The sequence below is a fragment of the Vombatus ursinus genome, unplaced genomic scaffold (genome assembly GCF_900497805.2).
Source record: "Vombatus ursinus unplaced genomic scaffold, bare-nosed wombat genome assembly UNPS02010461.1, whole genome shotgun sequence".
Taxonomy (NCBI): Eukaryota; Metazoa; Chordata; class Mammalia; order Diprotodontia; family Vombatidae; genus Vombatus; species Vombatus ursinus.
The window spans coordinates 6,562,361-6,586,874 of record NW_020950239.1 but is presented as its reverse complement, the minus strand read 5'-3'; the positions used below and the strand labels follow the sequence as shown (position 1 = coordinate 6,586,874).

General features: G+C 38.5%; 1 protein-coding gene across 6 annotated transcripts in view; it reads left to right on the top strand.

Moving 5' to 3' along the window:
* The window catches only part of ANKRD17 (ankyrin repeat domain 17), a 115,919-nt gene that overhangs the window by 18,753 nt on the left and 72,652 nt on the right, over positions 1 to 24,514 (top strand). For all 6 annotated transcript variants that reach the window (XM_027854598.1, XM_027854594.1, XM_027854593.1 and 3 more), the window contains exons 2-7: positions 8,308 to 8,461; positions 9,298 to 9,454; positions 12,980 to 13,127; positions 13,348 to 13,495; positions 14,722 to 14,955; positions 18,029 to 18,123. In XM_027854598.1, coding sequence (XP_027710399.1) covers positions 8,308 to 8,461; positions 9,298 to 9,454; positions 12,980 to 13,127; positions 13,348 to 13,495; positions 14,722 to 14,955; positions 18,029 to 18,123 — 936 coding nt within the window. The remainder of the gene's footprint in view (positions 1 to 8,307; positions 8,462 to 9,297; positions 9,455 to 12,979; positions 13,128 to 13,347; positions 13,496 to 14,721; positions 14,956 to 18,028; positions 18,124 to 24,514) is intronic.

Below are 24,514 nucleotides of genomic sequence, written 5' to 3'. Positions count from 1 at the left end.
AGTTACTCCTGTCAACCATTATCTTGGTGCTGGATCATCCCTTGAGAATTTCAGAATTGAAAGAGTCCTTCCTTACAGGCCATTTAGAGGCTGATATGTCCCTAAGAAACCTTTCTAGTAAGTGGCCGGTTAACACTTAGAAAAAGAGAACAGGAATCCAATTTTTTCTAAAGTAGCCAAGACACTTTTATTTGGGTATAACTCCAACTCTTTTGAGCCTTGATATTCTGTGGCAGGCCAAGAAATTCTTTCAATTATCTCCTTAAATATTTGAAGACTAAATCTCCTCCAAACTAGATAGCTTTAATTCCTTCAACTGTTGCTTCCTAAAATGTGCCCAGCACTCAATACAGGGGCTTATTCATGGATGATGTTTTTCCTCCCTAAAACAGAAATCCACTTTGGGCATTCTTGACTGCCCTGTCACATGCATTCCACTAAACTTCCTTAGTTCCTTTGAAGAACTGTTATCGTGTGCAACACCTGCCGTCTTGTTGAGAAACTGATTTTTTTTTTTAACCCAAATGTTAGAGACCTATTTCTCTATTATTTTTATACCTATACTAGATTTGGCCCACAATTCTTACCTGAAAAAGATCTTTTAGAAACCAATCTCTGCCATCCTTTGTAACTAATTTTCCCTGTTAGTTTTATGTCAGCTGTGAATTTGATAAGTATGCCATATATACCTTGAGTAAAAAGGCTTTGGGAAAAAATTTATGGGACCAAGCACTTGTGGGACACTCCATTGTATCTTCCAAACTGATATTAAAAACCATTTGAATGGGGCAGCTAGGTGGTGCAGTCGATAGAGCACCGGCCCTAAAGTCAGGAGGACATGAGTTCAAATCAGGCCTCTGACCAAATACTTGTCACTTACTAGCTGTGTGACCCCGGGCAAATCACTTAACCCCAGTTGCCTTAAAAAACAAAACAAAACAAACAAAAAAAATCATCTGAATGTGTTCATTCAGTTAGTTCCAAATTCACCTACCTATCTCTTAGAAGTGAATGGCATGAAAGACTGTCAGATGCTTTGTTCAAATCAAGGTAAACTATATCTGGATCATTCCTCAGGGCTACTAGTCTAACCTTGTTAGAAAAGGTGATGAATGAGTCTGGCATAACCTGTTTTCATGATCTTCCTTTTCTACATGCCTGCTAATTAGCCTTTGTTTTTACATGGACTGGAAATCAAACTCAATTATATGAATATATTATATAAAGAGACTTTTCTTTCTTCCCTTTTTTGAAAATCAAGATTTTACCTCTCTTCTCTAGTTCTGCAGAGACAGGACCTTATAAAGGGCCAATGGTGAGGGCGATAAACAGGGTTCAAGTCCTACCTGTACCTGTCTGACCCCAGACAGTGATTCAATCAGCAAATATTTATTCAGTGTCTTCTGTGTGTCAGGCATTGTGTTAGGTACTATGAATATAAGCGTACACACAAAATGAAATAATCCCCATTTTCACAGAGCTTACTGGGAGAAACAATATGTACACATAGTATATAGAAGGATAATAAATACAAAATTACTGTGAGCAGATTAAGGGGAAGAGAGAGAGGGCACTAGCAGTTGAGGTGGGGAGGTCAAGTTTTTTTAACCAGTTAAAAAAGTCCATTATGGAGGTAGTTAGGTGATGCAGTAGATAGAGCACTAGCCCTGGAGTCAGGAGGACCTGAGTTCAAATCCAGCCTCAGACCCTTGACACTTGCTAGCTGTGTGATCCTGGGCAAATCACTTAACCCCAATTACCTCGACAAAAAGTAAAAGCTTTTGACCGTAAAGGGATCATAAAAATGGGAAAGGGACCCACATGTACAAAAATATTTATAGCAGCTTTTTTTGTGGTGGCAAAGAATTGGAAATTAAAGGGATGCCCATCCATTGGGGAACGGTTGAACAAGTTATGGTATATGAATGTAATGGAGTACTGTTGTGCTATAAGAAATGGTGAGGAGGCAGACTTTAGAAAAACCTGGAAAGACTTATGTGAACTGATGCTGAGTGAAGTGAGCAGAACCGGGAGAACACTATACACAGTAACAGCTGCATTGTACAATGACTGACTTTGATAGACTTGGCTCTTAGCAAGGCAAGAAGTAAGACATCGCCAAAAGACTTATGACGGAAAATGCTATCCACATCCAGAGAAAGAACTATGGAGTCTGAATGTAGATCAAAGCATACTATCTGCCCCCCTTTTCTTTTGTTATTTTGTTTTGTTTCATCATTCTTGTGGTTTCTCCCATTAGTTCTAATTCTTGCTTACATCATGACTAATGTGAAAATATGCTTAATATGAATATATAAGTAGAGCCTATATCAGATTGCACGCCATCTTGGGGAGGGGAGTAGAGGAGGGAGATAAAATTTAACTCAAAATCTTAGTGGAAGTGAATGTTGAAAACTGAAAATAAACTATTTTTAAAGAAAGGAAAAATAAGTCCATTATGTATCAATATAAAAAATACACAACCTATGTTCCACCTATTGTATACAATCTACTGTTTATATAGGCTCTTAACACTCTTGGGTTGTCAGAAGAAATCTCCTTTTTCCTATAGATTGAATCAATATCTTTCTTACACAAGGTGCAGGGGGCTCCAGTGCTCTGTAATTTTCTTTTTAAAAGGCTCTGAGTTCTTCTCACTTGACCAATGACCTTCTGAGCTACTCAGTTAAGTTTGACTCCTTCATCCCCCTTGTCTGTCCTCCAGCTTTAGTCCATAAAATAATTAATTGGTCATATCATCTCATGCCTTCCATGATAGCTTAACGTCTCTTCCCTCCACTCCAACATGAAGTATGCTGGTTTTCCAAGGGCACCCTTTTCATACATGGAAAGAACTTTAGACTTAATAGTCTCCTTATTTCCCAACCCCCGTTTCTACATTCTTTTATCTACCTGGAGTCTCATGACATTCCTCTGTCTTGATTCCTTTTCCTCCTTATTGTGCTGATCCTTCTTGGTCTTCATTTCATGGACAGAAAACCCGCAGAAGTTAACGGTACTCCAGAAAGTGTTGTTTAAAGATGCAGAGATGAAAGACTGACTCACATTTCTGATCTTCCGTAGCTTCAAGCTGAGGATTTCCAAAGAACCTAATTTGCAAGAAGACCATGGCTACTCCCCTTCCTATATTACATATTAAGCTCTCAACTCTCTCCAGAGCTCCAGTCCCACTTTGCCAGCTGACTTGGCAAAGGTCAAATCCAACACAGAGTTGAAGTTTTCTTTATCATGTACTCAGTGAATGGTCACCTCATGTAGCTTCTGCTTGAAGAATTTGGTGATGTGGAATTACTTAACTCATTATTCCCCCTTCCCTACAGCAGGCTATTTTTATTCCCCCTCTCCAGTCCATGTACCATTTCTTTCTGATCAGATCTTGTTCCTTCTGTGAGACGCTCCTCACATGTGCCTGTTCCACAAAATCTTTCTCCATCACCACTTGACAAAATTCTTTAGTCACCCTCTGAATCATGTCATCTTGTGGCATGTTTTATGTTGCCCTGAACTGCTATTTAATATTATTTACAAATTCATATCTTTTTGTTTCTTACTACCTGCATTCCATGGCCCCTTTTTGGTCCATTCTTCTTTAGTGAACTGTAGTATTTTCTAGTGGAAAAAAAGCAATCGTCCTGCCCTGCCCCCCCCCCCCCCCCCCCCAAAAAACTAAAAAATCGCCTTGGACAATTTTTGGAGACAGGTAGACTATAGTGTAGCTTAGTTCAGGTAACTGACATTTCTGTTTCTGTTTATCTTTATGTTCTGAAATTGTAAAAAAAAACAACACCACTTTTTAAGGTTTCTTATAATAGATATTAGTAACATGTTTTATCAGAAAGAGTCAGGAATTTGCAAGTTGGAGGACCTGAATTCAGATAGTAGCTGGGATACTGACTGGCCAAAGTCCTTCTTTGAGCCTTAGTTTGGTCATTATAGAATGATTAATGTATACTACAGGAGCTCTAGGAACCCTGCAAACTGTAAACACTGAGCCTTAAATGGAAGTCCCTTAAGATCTTACTCTTAAGTACCTGACTGGGGAGAGAGACAGACACAGAGAGAGATAGCAGAGGTAGTCTAGGATGACCTCTTCAAGCAGAGACTGCTCACTTAAGAGATTGTGTAGAGGTCATTCCATGTGGATATGTTGACTAGTTAGATGGCAAATGCTGTACCTTGGAGGTCTTTTCCACCTATGACATTTTCTAATAATGAAAATTAACTTTTTAATATTTTGTTTTGTGCTTGGCTGTGGATAATTCACGCCTTCACAATCCTAGTCTAATAAAATATTACTCTCTCTGTCATTTTATCATGCTTTCTTTGCCACCTTTGTAAATAACTCTGACTGTAAAATACAATTAAAATGTAGGTATATTATTTACTATTTGGAATTTTCAGTGAAAGCTTCAACTGGTCATTTATCAAGTGCTTGCCTTATTAAACCCCTGCTCCCAAGGAGCTTACATTTTTATCTGTTTGAATTCTGGATAGTATAACAGTCTTTAGTATAGTAGATTGTAAAACTCAGAATAATCTGCATTTCATGTTAATTTGTTTTTGTTAGACGTATTTGCCCTTTGGAATTTAGGAAGAAAATTTGTAATTCATTGACATGGGGGGGATGTCTCTTAACTTTTTAGAAAAATTTTCTAAATAATATTTATAAAGTCAAGATACCAAATATTTTCTCGTTTGGAAGGTCAGAGTTACGTTTGAGTGTTTTAGTTTTTCTCCCTCATGTCCCTGATATGACCCAGCTAGTTATACTAACTGTATCAGTATTTCCTGATCAGTGAATTCAGCCTATTTCTGTTTCATTTATTTTATTAATAGCATTATATTGAATTTTTGAAATGATTTTTCACTAATGACTATAAATAATGGAACAGTTTATTTAATAAACCCTCAGAAAACATTCATTTACTAGGAAGCTGTAGGATTCTGGTTCTCAATCTGTACCTTACATTTTATATGACTTTATTTTCTCTAGGTCTGTTTTTTTCCTCATTCATAAAATCGGAGGTGAGGTCTTGGGGGAGAGGGTTGATCTCAGCACAGAGGTCTATTTTATGATTCTTCTGCTGAGTTGAGAGTGGCGCACTGAAAAGTATTGTCAAATTAACGTGAAAAAGATATATTCCAATGCTTTAGAAACTCATAATGAAACTCATAATATTTATAATGCCTTAAAATTCCTTCTAATAGATAGTATACATTCATAGTACTTAGTGTGTTATTTGGCCAAAACTAGTCAGTCATAAACTCATACATAGATTTTGAGCTACAAGTGCCGCTGAAGCCCAGAGCAATCTGTGCTTTCCTGATGTTTAATCTGTTATTTAAAGTACTGAAGTGTTTATTTTATGCCAGGCACTGTGCTAAACTTTGGTGGTACAAAAGAAAGCTAATTATCCCATTATTCTCTCTCTCTCTTTTGAACTGTATAGTGTAGCCAAACTGTCCTACTTACCATGCCTTGGAATGTAGTATTCACTTTCTCTTCTTAGAATGCCTAGCTTCCTTCAAGTTCCCACTTCCTAAGGGAACCCTGCCCTTAAGTTGTCAGCCTAGTGGGCACACTGGACTTAGAGTCAAGAAGACCTGAGTTCAGATAGGACCTTAAAAAACTTATTAGTTCTGGGACAAACTTAACTCTCTTTGCCTTAGTTTCTCAACTGTAAAATGGGGATAAAAATAGCACTTACTTTGCAGGATTGTTGTAAAAATCAAGTGAGATTGCTCCTTTTATCCCTCAAAGAATTGTCCTATCTCTTCTGCCCTTTGTAGTATCTGCAATAGATGCCTACACTTTTGTCTCCTCTTGTTCTTTTTTAACGTTTTGTGGTTCAGCTTTCAACCTTATCATTCTACTGAAACTGCCCTCTCCAAAGTTAACCGTAATCTTACTTGCCAAATCCTCACTTACCTTGCCCTCTCTTCAGCCTTTGACAATATTGATCATTCTCTCCTCCTTGATGCAGTCTTCTCTCTGGGTTTTCAGAATACTACTGTCTTTGGTTATTATGCTCACTGACTGCTCCCTGTGTCTAGTAGATACTCATTCATATCACACCCTCTAACTGTCGTTGTCCCTCAGAGTTCCCTCCGGAGTCCACCTCAGTACTATTTCGCTATCTCATCAACTCTAGGATCTCATTACCATCTCTATGCAGATAATTCTCAAATCCATCTATCCTCTCCCAACTCTTCACTGATCTCCAACTGTCTTTCAGACAGGTCAGATTAGATGTTGCTGCCCACCCTTCTCCCACCATCCCCCCAGTCTCCCTCGCCTACCTTCCCAGCACCGTCTTCCCAGTCCCTCAGGCTCACAACTGAGGAGCCGTCCTGGATTCTTCACTATCTCTCATTCTCCCCCTCGAGGTCCAAATTCTTGCCAGGGCCTGCTTGTACCTTTGGAGCATTTCTTGAATAGCCCCCTTCTGTCTTCTGACAGTGCCCTAAGTCTCATGCAGGCTCCCATCACCTCAGGTCTCTGTCCCACTCCAGTCAACTCTTCATACATAGGTTCATCCTCGTCACCCCCTTTATTGAAAGGCTAGTGACTCTCAGTCACCTTCAGCATTAAATACAAAATCCGTTCAAAACCTTTCATAACCTAGCCCCCTCCTACCTTTCCAATCTTCTTTGATTCAGTGACACTGGCTTCCTGATTGATCCATGAACAAGAGAATTGGGGTAGACATTTTCTCTGGCCTTCCTCCATGGCTGGAATGCTTTCTCTGCTTGCCTGGGACTAAGGACCTCCCTGACTTTCTTTAAGTCCTCCTTAATTCGTGTGCCTTCCCTCCAGTTATCCAGTCTCTCTTACTTTGTCTATGTTTTTGTAGTAGTCTCCCCCATTATAATGCAAGCTCCTTAAAGGAAGCTTATCTCTTTTAGTATCCCCAGGGTTTAGCAAATGGTGGGCTCCTAGTAGTACTTAATGTTTGATTGATTGATCCTTTCATGTGCATATACACAATTATCTGTTTATTTGTTCCTTTCTAATAGAAGGTTAGGTCTTTGAAGGTCCAAACTGGGTTTTTTGTTTTGTTTTGGTTTTTGTTTTTTGTTTTTTTGCCTGGCACACACACACCTTCCACTCTTTTTTATTTTATTATATTTTTAAAAGGTCCACTCCTGTGATTTAATGGATGTAGAGAACATTTGGAGAGGCGGTGTGCTCCACTAATTCGTTATTACCCAATTTTCTGTTATTTTAGAGTTCTAGTTACCTAGAGCACTGAGAAGTTATGTCCTAGAAAGGCATCTTACAGAGGCCCTCTGCTTCTACCCCCTTGTTTTATAGATTCAGTTATCAAATAAACACTGATTAAGCTCCTACTATGTGCCAGGAATTGTGTTAAGTGCTGGGGATACAAAAAGATTGTCCCTTCCCTCAAAGAGCTTACAATCTAAATTGGAGGAGACAACACACAACATGAAGCTGAAAAAGGGGAAGGGGGCGGGGGGAGGGGAGGGGGGGGTCGAGGAAGAAAAGGTACCTGAACAGTGGAGCTTGACCAGAGCAGAGTCAAATTCTAGCATCACAGCTGGTGGAGGCTTTGGAAGGGGATTTTAGATCTGCCCTTCAGCTCTTCATTCTGGTGCTGGTGAGGTGAGGCCTAAAGCTGATGAAATCTCTGTGCTAGGAAGTTTTCTGATGCTGAACTTTTTTCTCTAGGAGCATGATTTACTTGGATTCGGCTGGTGGTACATGAGGAAACTGAGGCCTTGAGAAGTTAACTTGCCTAAACAATCACTTAGCCAGTCCCTGTCAGAATGTAGACTTGGATCCATTTTCTCTTTGCTGTGAAATCTGTTCTGTTTTCCTCTCTTCCTTTCATCTTGTATGTAATATGTACTTAATAAGTGCTAATTGGGTTGAATTTTTTCATTTATGAACCTTGTAAGGATTATTAAGGCAGCCCTAGAGTCAGGAAGACTCATCTTCCTGAGGTTAGATTTGGGTCTGGCCTCAGACATTCATTCATGAGGAGTTGAACATGACTGAAACAACTGAACAGCAATGGATTATACACAATATTGTCATTTTCTAAAAATCAAGAATCTATAAATACTAAGCAAAGTATCGAGTTGTACAGATGAGCAAAAGTTGTGTAAGGCTAGGTAATAATTTTGTGATGCCTGTGTTGATAAATGAGATCTCTCCTAGACAAGTTATTTAGCTGAGAATATGCCTAGTGAGTTTGAGTTTATTTACATATTTATCATCTTTGTTAATTAGGAATTTTATTAATATGGATTTCTTTTTTTCAGGTGGAGTCATTCATTTTAGATCAGGATGATTTGGAAAATCCAATGCTGGAAACTGCTTCCAAGTTGCTTTTGTCTGGTACAGCTGATGGTACAGACCTCAGAACTGTAGATCCTGAAACACAGGCTAGATTGGAAGCTTTGCTTGAGGCTGCAGGTACGTGTTTGGATCTTGAATCTTGAATTAACTCTTGGATATATTCAATCATTAAGAACAGTGTTTCTCTTTTTTTCTCCCCTTTTTTTCTTTTTCTTCTTTTTTTCCAGAGTGTTTCTTGAACAATATCTTTCCCCCTTCCAAATCATACTTTTAAAAACTGTTTCTTTTCCATAAACACTTTCAGTCGTCAGCATTGTGAGTTCAGAAATCACTGTGCTAAATATTAATGCTATTGTTGTTATTCATATTGAAATGTACTTTGATTTTTTTTTGAATTGATGCTTTTAAAAATTTGCTTCATACAAAGTAAAAGCATAGGATGTCAAGTCTTTTGTGAAATGATGGTAAACATTTTTGGTAAGAGGAAATCCTAGTCAAATTTCTAAAGAAAATTGAAATAGATATTTGAGCAATTTGAGTAAAGCAATTCAAGCTACTTAATGACAGATAGCTTTGTCATTAGGAAGGATGACTGACATAAATACTAGCTTTGAGTGACCACTTTTCTAGGCACTACCCAGTATTGTTCTATTAATCCTCAAAACAAGTTACAAATTTTTGGTTTTTTTTTTTCCCGGACTCTTGATTTCTTAAAGGAAGCTCTTCTAGAGGAAACTTCCACTCCCAATGAAGACGATCTTCAACTCTCCTCTTGCCTCCTTGCTCCTCTCTTTGCAGATTATTCTTTTAAACTTTAGCCTGCCTTGTCTCTTGCCTTTTTCTTTGGAGGAACACACTGACTTTTGACCAATTTTGTTTGCATTTAAGTAACTTGAATTTCATTTGTTTTTGCTTTTGATGTGTCCTCATCGGCCTGGTAAACCACCATGAAGGAATTGGCAAATTATCTACGGCTGATGGTAAAGCTTTTGCAGATCCAGAAGTGCTCAGGAGGCTGACGTCCTCTGTTAGCTGTGCCTTGGATGAAGCGGCTGCTGCCCTTACCCGTATGAGAGCTGAGAGCACGGCTAGTGCTGGCCCCACAGACAAGTGAGTGCATAAGGGGCTCGTGGTTCCCTGGTCCATCCTGTTAGATGTGGCCTAATTCAATACCCATAGGTGATTATTTTTGTAAAACATTTAAATACATCCTAACTTAAAACATCACCATCTTTAGTGTATGTAGAAGTCGTATGAAAGAATGGGTTTTTCAACACTAAGGAGGCATGTAAAGAAAATGTGATTGGTGCCTTTTTTCTTTCACATAATTTCTGACACCAGAAGGTTCCACTTTCATTCCTCTTAGTCTATAACTAAATATTTCTCTTAAGGAACAATCATCTGTAGATGTTAAGTTGTATTTTCTAATAATAACCTTAAAACTGTTGGAAAAGTGGTAGGGTGTTTTGAGAGTAAGTAAAAATAGCCTGTATGGAAGGAAGAAAGCATATTAAAAACCTCCTTTTTAGTTTCTACAGCAGTTTTCAGGACTGATATTTCTCTCTAAAAAAACCCTTCCCAGGCTGAAGATGGCTTGGGTGGAATACAGAAGGCCTGTTTTAGGGAAATGGATTAAGGAGTGGTAACCAGAATTTAGATAAGAGTCTTGGGCCTTCCGATCCTTCTAAAGAGGTACTTTGCCCCACCTTACTATTCCAAAGTGGGGAATTGATTGGTGGGTGAGGTAAAGACCCTTTTCGTTCCTTGAGGGGTGTGGCTCAAAAAGGAACCGAATAATCTCTTCATTTTATTAAGAGGCTGGACTCCTTCCTCTCCATTACACTACCATCCCTTTCCCTCCCAGGAGCATATATTCTGAGGAAATAAGCATGGAAACAAATACATACACACAAGCTGTAAGGTAAATTGGAGGTTGTAGCATGGATGGGGTAGCGACCAGCGAAATCATGAATGACTTTTTGCAGAAAGGTGGGATTTTAGCTAGGACTTGAAAGAAGCCTGTAGCCAGGAGGTGGAGACGAAGGAGTGAGGAGAGCATTCCAGGCCTGAGAGTCAGTCAGTGAAAATACTGACTTGGGAGAGTTTCTTAACGTTCTGCAAGGAGGCCAGTATCAAGGCATCATGGAGTACATATGGAGGGCAGTAAAATCTATGAAGACTGGAAAGATAGAAGGGCACCAGGTTATGAAGGGGGCTTTAAAAGCTAAAGCGGTACAGTGGAGAGAGCACGGGTCTTGGAATCTGGAAGACTTATCTTCATGAATTCAAATCTGGCATCAGGAACTTATTAGCTGTGTGACCCTGAGTAAGTCACTTAACCCTGTTTGCCTCAGTTTCCTCATTTGTAAAATAAGCTGGAGAAGGAATGGCAAACCACTCTTCTATCTTTGTTAAGAAAACCGCAAGTAGAGAGTTGGACACGACTGAAAAAACGGCTGAAAAACAACTCAAAAACTAAACAGAGGATTTTATATTCAATCCTGGAGGTAATGAGCCACTGAAATTTATTGAACTGGGGGGTTCAGATGGGGAGTGGGTGGGCCATGGATGTTTAGCTGAGTAGAGGGAGGCCAACCAACATGCTACTGCAAAAGTATAGGCATGAAGCAGTGAACTGTTGCTCCAGCATGGTAGTATGGAGGGAGAAAAGTCAGGACAGTGTCTGGGGTAGCAACCCTGTTTTTACTCTGAGAAGACCTTTCCAACCACACTAACAACTTTGTTGATCAAGTAGGTGAATTCATCAAACTTGAACCTCCTATTACAGCGAGCCTAGTAGTATCAGCTAACTTTTCTTTTGTGGTGGGATTGTACCCAGTTGATCGGTCTAGTTAAAAGATATAGACTGAAAACTAAATCTCAATATTAGGAAGAGAGGGGAGGCTTCCAGCAGGCAGTTTCCATAGACAAACTGCTAATTTTCTTTTCCTTTTAGTTTGGCTACTTACTTTATTTTACCTACAATCTTGTGAGCCTTCTAGGAACCCAGGCCATGAAATGCTCCAGCGGTGTCAGTGTCAGAAAAGAGAAGGAAGCGTATATGATACAAGATATTATGAAGATAGAATCAACAGAACTTGGATGCAGATTGGATGTGAGGGAGTGGGGGTGAGACAGTAAGAGATTGAGGAGAATGCCTGGGTTGCTACCGTGAGTGACTTGAGAGGTTAGGTTGGTGGTGCCTTCTGCAGTAACTAGGAAATTGGGAACAAGGGAGGGTTTTTGAGTGGGGGAAGATGTGAGTTCAGTTTTGGATATGTTTTGTGTCACATGTTTACAGGACTGGTTAAATTGATCTGAGAATCATGTGCATGGGTATGGTAATTGAGTCTTGGGAAGCTAATGACCACCCAGGAAGATAGAATGCAGGGAGAAGTGGCCTCCAATCGGAGCCTTGAGGGTGTGGCCTGAATGAAGATCCTTCTAGCACACTGAGTAGAGACTGGTTTTGGAATGTTAACTTTAAAACTGTTCTAATGTGATCTTTTCCTTGTTCAAAATTCCTGTTAATGTTACCTCAGATCCTCTGGAGTTAGAGAGTAATATCAGTGGTCATTGGGCAACTATACCAATTTGAACATCTAAGCTATAAATTGTTTTAATATTTGATTAATATTAAATTTTTTTAAAAAAGTATTTCTGTCTTATTCGTAAAACAGAGTACAGTATTAATAGTTTTTCTTTAACACTTGGAGTATTTTTCCTACTGTGTATCAGAATCTTTCTTTTGAAACTCCAATGAAAGTATAAAAGGATTATAGAATTGTTTACCAGCTTATGAATATAATCCATTTTGAGTAGTTTACCGATTGCAGATGGAACTTTTCCTCTTGTCCCCTTTATTCACCATCCTGTTTGTTTGATTACCTGTTATTCTGCTTCTGAGTACTTTTGCCTTCCTGCTTTTAGCATTGTTTCTCATTCCTAGTTTAGCATTTAGAGGTTACTGCCCTGCCTTAGTAATGATATAACCCTGAGAATCCTTGAATATGGTGCCTGCTGGGATTGGCCAGATTGAAGAGGGGAATCAAAGGCTTTTGTAGGGAATGTTATAGTGCTGATTCAAGTAGGTGGAACATAATATCAAGATTTTTCAAGTATTAACATTGACATAAATTGCAACCCCCATTTTTGTTTAACAAAATTGGTTAAACAGTATTCCAAGTAATAAGTGTTGCGGAATTTTTTTAAGCTTAATGTTTGCACTGATTTTAAAATGCCTTTTGCATGCCAGCCTTTTATTTACAGATTTTTAAAAATTTAACCATTTGCTTGAATCTATGCATTACTAATTTGTTACATTAGAGTAAGCCTTGCATGTAGGGGTTTTATTTCACATGTAGTTGCCACACATTAAAATTCATTAGAGACCCCGAAGAGAAGATACAGTTGCACATATCAGGAAATGTGACATGTCTTGATTAGGAAATATTGGCCTCATGTTTTTTAAAGAAAGAACCAGGTCATGGTAGAATGTAGGCATTCACAAACTAATTGTGATCTGTGTCACATGATGGACTGTCTCATTTGACTGGGGAAAATGATATATTTCTGGTCAGAAGTTCTCAGTATGCTTTGTATATAGTGAAATTCTGAAATTTCTTCCTCTAATAGTCGCAGTTTGGCAGAAGCCTGTTCAGAAGGAGATGTAAATGCTGTTCGAAAGTTGCTAATTGAAGGGCGAAGTGTGAATGAGCATACAGAAGAAGGGGAAAGCCTTCTTTGTTTAGCTTGCTCAGCTGGATATTATGAGCTTGCACAGGTTGGTACTTTGAAAAATAATAGAATGTCATTTTGTTACCTAGTTTTTGTTTATTAAGTAACTATGAAAACTTCCCCTTTCCCGTTTTCTCAAGTAATTAAATGTTTCCCTAAATTTTGCACTGGTAATAGGCACCTGTTAAATGCTCAAGAATTCCACATCAAGCACTTGGACACTTGCTGTTGCCAGCATAACCTTGTAACGCTCTTTTCCCTCCAAGGTTTTGTTGGCAATGCATGCTAATGTAGAAGACAGGGGCATTAAAGGCGACATCACACCTTTAATGGCTGCTGCTAATGGAGGCCATGTCAAAATCGTGAAATTGCTGCTGGCTCACGGGGCCGACGTCAATGCACAGTCTTCAACAGGTAATGGTTATCTCTTGCTCGGCCTTCCAGAAAGGTAACAGCCTACTATAGTAAGCACCTGTTAGGTTCAAAGGGTCATTATTAATAATGTTCTTTTACTCAATTTGTTTCTTAAGTTGCCCACATATTTGACATATACATAAGATTGTTCAAAATATTAAAATAAATTGCTTTCAGAATATGTTTTGAATGCAACTGCTCATTCATTTCTATGTTAAAAATTGATTTGCCAGTGACAGGAGAACCTGTTTTTTTGGGCTTGTTTTGGTAATATGTGGAGAACTTGTTTCTTCTGTTAACAGGTCTTTTGTTCTTGATTGACATACATTCCTGAGGCCCCTTAGCAAATTTTTCCTCTAAAATCGTATGGTTTTGAAGAGATTTGGGGGGAATAAAGATGCCTGATTCCATACTATATAAAACTATGGCCCATAATGCTGTGATAAATGTTTCTGAGACTTCTTGCTCTTAAGTCATTTTTTTTGGGCCAGATTACATAATTTTAAGGTCCAACAAATGCTAATTTCTCCAGAGAATGGTTTTGTTTGACCATTTCTTGTATTTCTTTTTAGAATTTTTTTACCTGTGCTTGTGTTTTTTTTAAAGTATTAAAACAATCCATAAAAGATTCATTGATATAAATTAGTAAATATAGTTTCAAAAACTGTTATTTTATATCAAAGAAAATATCATTTTGATGTGCTGTGAGACTTTTAATCCACGTAAACTTTGATTAGCCTGAGGTTACCAGTCATTAACCTTCCATAAAGTAGCAGTGTCTTGGGAAGAACAGTATCAACTGTTGTGTATGGTTAAAGTCTACAGAATCTAGTCAGTTTGTACTAGATGAATAACTTTCTAGAAAATTAAGACAACAAAGACTTGGTGAAAGACTAGCCTGTAGGACTTTTGTTGGAAAAAAGGCAAGCTGTTTTTGCCTTTTCTGAAGCTGACACTTTTTATTCTCTGATCCCGAGGACGCTCTCCAGTTTTCCAGATGTATCTAACTTAATTTTAAGCAGAGAAGAATTTAGGTAGTAGATTTTTAAAAATCCAATGTAGTTAGGATTTAAGACTATGTTAACTGTAACATTTCCCATACACACACATAGGTAGATAAATAGGTAAACGTACCATCTCAGTTGCTTTGTTTCTTGTTAAAATTTTTTATTTTAATTCCCTTTTTCCTTAGTAACTTTCCTCTTTTTTTCCCCTTACTAAACTAGGAAATACAGCACTCACATATGCCTGTGCTGGAGGCTATGTAGACGTTGTAAAGGTGCTCTTGGAATCTGGTGCTAGTATTGAAGACCATAATGAAAATGGTCACACTCCCCTCATGGAAGCAGGAAGTGCCGGTCATGTGGAAGTAGCCAGGTTGCTGCTGGAAAATGGGGCTGGAATCAATACGCATTCCAATGAATTTAAGGAGAGCGCACTTACTTTAGCTTGTTACAAAGGTATAGTATACAACCTTTATTTTAGAAAAAAATGAAAATTTACTTTTGATTTTTCTGGTATCAGATTATTTTTAGTAAAGAACAAAATTAAAACATTTGCATCCTATAGTATAGAGTTACTTTGTAAAAAAAAAAAAGTGCTTGAATTGGTTCTCAGTGAATAAAAATTGCTTGACGTATAGATTCAGGTGCAGAATTTACTTCACTTTCTGTTAATCAAAGGCAAACAAAACATAATGGAGCTAATCTTTGGACAACAAAAATTACTGAGTGTTTTTAATTCTGATCATTGTAGCCCATAGCATAAAATGGCCATGCATATTAACAATATATTGCCTTAATTTGACAGAAGACTTAGAAGTTCAGTTATAGTAATAACCCAGAGTAGCCTTTTGGTAACTGTGGGCATATAAATGGCATTGTACCCTGAATTTTTTTTTTTTTTTAAAGACTATCCATTAAGAGCTGAAGATCCAGAGGTCACTGACACTCAATATTAGTTGGTTTTGTGGTTCTATGAATGTGCTCACTGATTCGTGATAGTTGCAAAATCTCAGTTGCTTTATGGGAAAAATGAGAATCAATAGGGAAAGGAAACAAAAGAGATAAGAAAAGAGAAAGTGGAAGGGAAAAGTCAGTTGGCTACAAAATCAGTGACAGTGACTTTGGCATGTATTGAACCCTTTGACCCATAAGAAACGGGCAAAGCTTACAGTGTCTATGCTTCTCCTTGGCACTCTAAGGTATCTTGGAGACATCTGTGATGAGATAGTAAAAGCCCAGAGCTGGGAGCCAAGAGAGCAGTAAGTATTCTAGTCCTGGCTCTCCTTCTGACCAGCCAGTCACCCATGTGACCCCGAGTCACTTCACTTCTTTTCATTTCAGGTTTGACCTGATGTTGATGATGGTTGAAGCAGCTTTAAATTCTCTAATTCTGTGATTGGACTGTGCAGTGGGCACTGTCAATACTGGAGAGCTTTGCTGGGTCCAAGTAGCGTTGCGCCCCTCCCCGAGGATATCATTTGGCTCAAGGGCCCACTAAATACCACATATGTCATTGTAGCACAAACAAACAAGTAAATGTTGAGGAAGAGTCTGTGTATAGCATTGGAATAACCAGTTGTCGGTAGCTCCAATGTCTAGGCAGCATATTTTGTTGGGATAGATCAAATCTCAATTTTATTTGGCAGACCCTCTCCAAAACCAGTCCCAAAACAACATTGGGGTTGGTAAACTGGGGGTGAGAAGATGACAGTTGTTATTCACTGGGCAATAAAATCAAGCTAGAGTGGAATTCAATAAATAATTGCTGATGTTATTGGAAAAAGCAGCAAAATGGGGTTAGGGTTACTGTAGAATCCACACCACATTTCTTCTAGTGAAAGGGAAAGGGCAAAAACACAAGTTACTGATCTTAAGGGGAAAAGATTTACATATGCAAAATACAAAAGATTTTTAGGGCCAAATGTAGTAGAACTAGGCCATATAGGTTTTCTGGTGAGTCAATGGAACTGGCATTTCAGACAAATTAAGATGGATTATTTTAAGACTAGCTGTAGCTGGTCAAAATTAGTTCTTGAATAATTTTTCGACTTTCTCAGAGAACTCTTTACATTGTCTCTGCCTAGAACAGTGATGATGAAATCAATCTGGGTTTGATAATGCTTGCCAACTTCTGCTATGGCACGTGCTAGAGAATGAGTTGTGGCTGGGCTGTGCCTTGTCTTTAGATAATTTTAAGCCTGAAATGGTGAAGGAGTGGTGCAATCATGAGTAGGAATAATTTGAAACTGACAGAGGGCTATCAGTGGCCCATTGTGTTGGTTTTGTAGGAATGAGGATGTTCTGAACTTTGTAAGACAAGGCAAACAATTGAAAAGAAACTTCAGAGGGTTAAGACATGCACCTTGAAAAAAGAGATTGCTTTTGATTTAATAATTAATTTTAAAGAAACTTAGCTATTTTATGCTGCATTGCAGGTAATAAAACTGCATATTTTGTATTCCACCTTTATGAGAATGAGATAAGTAGCTAAAAAAGCAAGCTTGGCAAGGGACTGTTTTTTTTCTTTCTTTCTTTTTTTTTTTTTTGGGTGAGGCTATTGGGGTTAAGTGACTTGCCCAGGGTCACATAGCTTAGTAAGTGTCAAGTGTTTGAGGCCAAATTTGAACTCGGGTCCTCCTCACTCCAAGGCCACAACTTTATCCACTGTGCCATCTAGCTGCCCCCACAAAGGACCTTTTTAGAAAAGCAAAGGATATCTGTTGTGATTAGTATGCCTTTGCTCCTTATTGTCTGCATTCACAACTTCCACAACACAGTATTAATTATCAATGTGTGTGATTTCATTGTAAAAATATCCATAAATATTTATTAAGCACCTACTGTGTGCCAGCCACTGTGCTACAGTACTGTATTTGTTAAGTGATCTGGAAAATTGACTCATTTAGAGCTGTGGTCCTTAAGTCAAATGAATGAGGAATTAACTTTGTTTGCCTTTTTACACATTTAATTATTGTTTCCTGTGATGAATATATTAAATTTAGTAATGCTTGAATAGGGTTATTTGAAGCTTTTTTGGGGAAATTAATAAATATTATTTCAAAATAATTTGTTATTCGACTTACAAATGGAGTGTGCTCCAAAAGTTCATTTATATATTGGTTATTTGGGATTTCAGATGAATTTTTGCAGTGACATAGTGTTAAAATGTTAGTCTCCTAGACTGTCCCACAAAAGCTTCTTGATGCTCTCATGTTTAGTTGAAATTATAACATATCTAGCATTGATACTGAAAGGTGGCAAGGAGAGGGAGTGATATCAGAAGGAAAAATCTGCTCTGATTTGGACATCAGTGGCAGCCGAATAAAGTGTTGGTAGAGAGCAGAAGTTTGAGTCTTTTGTAAATTATTTGCCTTTACCTGACTTTGATACTCTTAATTAAATTCTGCATTTAAATTAAAACCCAACTGCTGAAATAAATTTAATAGCAACTGTACTTTTTACTTTATTTGTTCAACTTATGAGTGTTGAGGAATTATTTTTTAAGTAATTTGGTCTACTTTTGGTTTAGGTCACTTAGAAATGGTGAGGTTTCTGCTGGAAGCTGGTGCGGATCAAGAGCATAAAACAGATGAAATGCACACTGCCTTAATGGAAGCCTGCATGGTAAGACTGGTGAAACATGTATGATACACATTGATTTTGGTGAGTTAGGGTGAAACCTGTCTAGTCATTGAACATGCTGAATGTCTTTGCTGTGCAAGAATCTCATCAAACTATTGCTGGTTTTCTCATGGTATTATTGCATAAGACTAACCCAGATAGTCTGGAGATTTCTGTTATGACCTAAGTACAGTTACAGTTTGCTCCTAGCCAAAGAACCCTATATGTTCCCTTCTCTTTAACTTGGCTTGTTACTAATAGATTTGAAACTCGGAAAGTTTTGAAAAGCGTAGTCTAAATTGGGCTATGATATCAAACTCTCCTATGGAATGACCACAAGAATCTTTCTTAATCGTTTTAGATCACAAAATTCATAATTAAATGCAGTTACAAAAAATAATACGTTTAGTTAGACAACTTGTGGACCATGAAAGGAAAAAATGTAATGGTGCCTTTTTGTTTTCTTTGATCAGGGACTTTTTTTTTCTTCTGTCTTTGTTATGCTTAGGAGCTTACAAGTATAGAGGGCCTTTGTGATTCCAGGTTTTTCACTGCAGGCCTACTTCTCTCTTGGTGGGAACAGGACCTCAGAATAGTGCATTTTGGACAAGAATCCATGAGCAGAATAGCTTGTTGTCCATTTTTTATTCTAGTCCACCAGCTGGCTGGTAGGTCAGCTCGTACTGGCTCAGATCTTAACTCCTTCCTGCACATAAAAGTGTGACGGGCCAGACAAAGGACTCCCTTCTAGGGTCCCAGAGGAGGCACACCATGACTACCCTGTCACCGTGACAGTTGCCCCTTGACAAGGCCTACATCCGCAGTGCTGGGGGCCTTGGGCTGATGAACATCACAAGATGTTCATTCCATGTCCTCTCTTTCCAGCCTTATCTTATGGCATGCTTTATTCTGTAGCCAGATGGCTACTCACTGTCCCTACATACATCCTGAACTGATCTCCCACCATTTCTTTATCCTGGCTTGTTCTCCATGCCTGGAATGGCCTTTATTCTGCCTTTTGTCTTGTTGAATGATTACCCAGTTTGTAAAGTGTCACCTCTTCCATGTAGCCCAGTGGCTACACTTTAGATCCACCCTTTTGTTAATGACCTCACAACACAGACCTCAGGTATCTCCACAGGGCAGGGACTTCTTTTGCCTCTTTTTGTATTCTCAGCACAATGCCTGCTATGTAGTAGGTGCTTGTAAAAACAGCTTATTGATTATTGATTGAAAAATTATAGAGATAAAATCAAGGTCTCATGACTTGATTGAATGTGAGGAATTAAAAAGAGAAAAGATTCAAGTATGCTCCTGAGGTTATAAAGGAAGGTGATGAGGAGGATGGTGTTAATGCCCATTAGGAGGTGAATTTTGAAAGAGTGTTGAATTCAGTGTTGAACATGTTGAGATTATGATGGTCCAGCAGGAAGTTTGTCTTTGGAAACTTGAGTTCAGGAGAGACCTTATGGCTAGATTTATAGATTTGGGGATCATTTATGTAGGAGTTATTAATTGAACCCAGAAGGAACTAATGAAATCTTTCAGAGAGTGTAGAGTAAGAAGTAAACAGGTTTCAGCATTGAACCTTGAGGAATAATGGTTATGCTTAAGTCAAAGAAGATGCATGTAAAGCCAGCCAAAGAGACTAAAAGGAGCAGTTAGATCAACGATGTCAAAGCAGCAGAAAGACCAAGAATAAAGCCTGATAATTGGAAGAGGCTGTTGGAATTAGCAGTGAAGTGGGTGTTGGTGACTTGAGAGATTGGGAGGTGGGAGAGGGAGTAGAGATGGGAATGGGCTGCAGTGAAGACACTGGAGAGAGTTAGGATCAGACGAGAGGATGGTTGCTAAGTGTCTGCCACACGTTAAGTGCTAGATAACTGTCAGCTGCTGCTGCTGCAGCTGCTGTTGTCATCACCATCATCATCATCTTGGAGAGGAGAAAAATAGGACAATAACTTGAGTGGGGTTGGAAAATTCAAGGGAAGATCTTTTTTCAGGTTGCAGGAGGCATGAGCCTGCATGTAGGTAGCAGAGAAATTTCATAGAAGTGTTCTGTGAACCTGTTTTTTCAAGATTTTGTGAATACATTCATATATATTCATATGTGTCTTAGGTCTTTAATGATTTAAAATTTTTTTTATCCTGTTTCCTCTCTGCCCTCTCTCTTTTTTTTTTTTTTTTTGGCAATTGGGGTTAAGTGACTTGCCCAGGGTCACACAGCTAGTAAGTGTCAGGTGTTTGGTCTGAGGCCAGATTTGAACTCAGGTCCTCCTGACTTCAGGGCCCGTGCTTTTGCCCTCTTTTCTTCTGGATGGAGAATTCTGATGTTTAATACTTTTTCTTATAAAACTGTCCAGTCCTTGTGATCATTTTAGTCTTCCCCACTTGACCTCTTCTCTGGTCTCATTCTTGCAAGAAGTTCAAGCAGCCAAAATTGCGCTTGTTCCTCCAGACAGTGACACAGTGTAGAGAATTGCATTTATAATCAGGAAACCCAGTCCATTATACACCAGTTTTTTGACCTTGGTCAAGTCACTTGTCATTTCTGGGTGTCATTTTGCTTATGAGTAAAATGAGGAAATAGGACTGGAAAATCCTCTGAGGTCTCTCCAGCTATGAATCCCATGGTAGCTCAGGGATTGTTTTTTTTTTTTTTTAACTTGGAAAAATGTTTTTGATATCTTTTGTTTTTGCATCCTTTACATTTTCCAGTATGATCATCACTACTCCCTTTTCCAGAGAACTATCTCTTAAAACAAAGAACAAAAAGGCTCATAAACTGATAAGCAAAACTAAACAGTATATATTGCATGCAGTGTTCCTTGTCTCTGTAAAGAAGCTGAGAAAGTGCCTTCTCTAATCTCTTATTTAAGAGATTCATTATAATTTAATAGCACTTAGTTTTTCTTTTTTCTTTTTATTTATATAGTCATTGTGTACAATATTTTCCTGTTTCTGTTTGCTGAGCATCAGTCTAAATCTTCTCATGTTTCTCTGTGTTTATCATATTCATTATTTCTTACATTCATGTACCACAGATTTTCTTAGGTAGAATTTGTTTTGTTTCTAGTTCCTAAAAGTGCTACTGTAACTATTTTGGTATGTAGGGCTTTCTGTTGGGGAAGGGTATTGGCGTTCTTGGGGTATCTCACTGCCTAACAGGGAGATTTCAGTAAGAGGATGACATTTTAGTCACTTTCTTGGCAAAATTTGAAATTACTTCAAATTTGGTTGATCAAAATAGTTGGATCAGTTTGCATTTCTGCCAACAGAGTACCATCAAGCATGGAGTCCTGTTTTCAATAATCACTTCCATAAGCTTTTGAATTTTAAATTTTTCTCCCCTTCCCCCCCCCAAGAGGGCATGCAATATAATATAGGCTCCGCACATACATTCCTATTAAACGTATTTTCACATTAGTGATGTTGTAAGTAAGAATTAGAACCAATAAGAGGAACCACCAGAAAGAGGAAACAAAACACAACAGAAAAAAAAAATAGCAAATAGTATGCTTCTATCTGCATTCAAACTCCATAGTTCTTTCTTTGGATGTGGAGAGCATTTTCCATCATGAGGCCTTTGGAGATGTCTTAGATCCTTGTATTGCTGGGAAGGTTAAAGTTTATCAGTATTAGTCATCACACAATGTGGCTGTTATTGTGTACAACGTTCTCCTGGTTCTGCTCACTTCACTCAGCATCAGACCATACAAGTCTTTCCAGGTTTTTCTGAAGTCAGCCTGTTCATCATTTCTTACAGCACAGTAGTATTCCATTACATTCATATACTACAACTTATTCAGCCATTCCATGATGGATGAGCATTCTCTCAATTTCCAATTCTTTGCCACCACAAAAAGAGCTGCTATAAATATTTTTGTACATGTGGGTCCTTTTCCCATTTGTATGATCTCTTTGGGATATAGCCCTAGAAATGCTATTGCTGGGTCAAAGGGTATGTACATTTTTATAGCCCTTTGGGTATAGTTCCAAATTACTCTCCAAAATGGTTGAATCATTTCACAACTCCACCAACAATGCATTAGTGTTCCAATTTTTCCACATCTTCTCCAGCACTTACCATTTTCCTGTTCTGTCATGTTGGCCAATCTGATAGGTGTGATGTGGTACCTCAGAGTTGTTTTGATTTGCATTTCTCTAATCAATAGTGATTTAGAACATTTTTTCGTATGGCTAGAGATGGCTTTAATTTCTTCATCTGAGAACTGCCTGTTCATATCCTTTGACCATTTATCAATTTGGGAATGACTTGTGTTCTTATAAATTTGACTTAATTCTCTATATATTTTAGAAATGAGGCCCTTATCAGAGAGACTGGTTGTAAAACTTTTTTCCCAATTTTCTACTTTCCTTCTAATATTGGTTGCATTGGCTTTGTTTGTGCAAAATCTTTTCAGTTTAATGTAATCAGAGTTACCCATTTTGCGTTTCATAATGTTCTCTGTCTCCTGTTTGGTCCTGAATTCTATTCTCCATAAATCTGTTCCTTGCTCTTCCAGTTTGCTTATAGTATCAGCCTTTATATCTAAATCATGAACCCATTTGGACTTTATTTTGATACATGGGCACGTATTGTTCTTATGGGCTGCTAGGTGGCACCATCGTGCACAGAGCGTTGGGCTTAGAGTTAGGAAGACGCATCTTCCTGAGTTCAAATCCAGCCTCAGACACTTAAGAGCTGTGCTGCCCGGGGTAATTCACTTAACCCTGTTTGCCTCAGTTTCCTAATCTGTAAAATGATCTGGAGAGGGAAATGGCAAACCACTCCAGTATCTCTGCCAAGAAAACCCCAAAAAAGGGGTCATGAAGAGTTGGACACTATTGAAATGATTGAACCAACATAAAACCCCTGTTCTTAAAGACTTAGTATGTTCATATTGATTTCTTCTTGCTGAATGGCCACAGTTTACTCCCTCATTTCCTTGGGGAAGGGGGCGGGGTGATTAATGTTAAGGCACCACTCTCTTGAGAGGCATCACCAAAAACTCTTCCTGAACCCTAGGGGCTGATCCAGGCTCATCTTCCTCTGCACTGCAGTCTCCTGCTTCAACATGATCGTTTTTTTCCAATCTGCATGACTTAGTCAGTTATTCTGAACTGGGACTGACTCAGGCAGGTAATGAGATACCCTGAGGTCATTCAGCAGTTTACAAAAAGATTTATTTAGGCAAAACCCTGGACAGAGTGCTTTGCTTGCAGTATCCCAGTGGGGAAAAATAGTTTCTGACTGGAATTCCAGGAAGTGAGACAGGAATTCTTCTCTTGACTTGAGTTCTTACCTTTGATGGATATTGTCTTTGAGAATGCCACCACAGACATCTTCAATTTTAATCAAGCATGATATTCTTCAGACACTTCCTTTCTTTCCTTAAGAACCTACAAGGACTTACACTGTTTAGTCTGTATTCAAGGCCATCTATCATTTCAGACTACATCTCCCAGTATTTCAGAAAATGAATTTTGTGCTGCAGTTTTGTGAGTCTTCTTTATGTTCTTATTTTGTTTACTTCCTTTGGTGCTGTCTGTTTATGCTTACCCCATTACTTGGAATGTTCTTCATCTTCTTCACTTATCCAGATCCTTCCAAACCTTTAGCGTTCATATTAAATCACAAGATTTTGAGAGTTGGAAGGACCTCTGTGGTTATCTAATCCAACCTTACCTGAAAGGAATAGTTGTTGAAAACCTTCAGGGAGTGGCAATCCTTGGATCCTAAATCTGTCCTCCAGGTGGTTAGCTATTTCTTCCAGCTTTATATCATATCCAAATTTGATAAGCATTTCATCTGTGCCTTTGTCCTTGTCATTGCTAAAAGTGCTAAACAGCACGGATCCCTGGATACCACCTGCCAGGTCTGCCCTGTGCATCCTCACCAGATGTCAAAGCAGCCCTTTGCACTTTGGAATAGCTGTAGGTTGGAAGTTTTTCCTGACATTAAATCCAAATTTGCTTCTTTGTAGTTTCTGCTTCCTGCTTCTGTTGGATAGCTCCTTGGTTATTTAAGAAGGTTATCACGTTCTCCAAGTCTTTTCCTCAGGCTGAAGATCCTCAGTATGACATGGACTTGAGGTTCTGTACCATCTTGATTCTTCGGAGGTTTTTCAGATTAGATGGCAGTATCTGGCATTCACCTCAGTACTCCAGTTGGGCAGACTACCAAGGCACCATCACTTCCTTAGGCATGAGAGTGATCTCTTTCTTAGTAGAGGCCAAGATCCCATGGATTTGCTTCAGGTGTAGCCTCACAGTGAGACTGCAGGGTATTAAAACCCCCTAACACTTTTTCAGTCAGAAGTTATCAAGCCCTGCCTGCTTCATCTTGTACTTAGAGAGTTGATTTTGAACTCAAGTGTAAAACTTTACATTT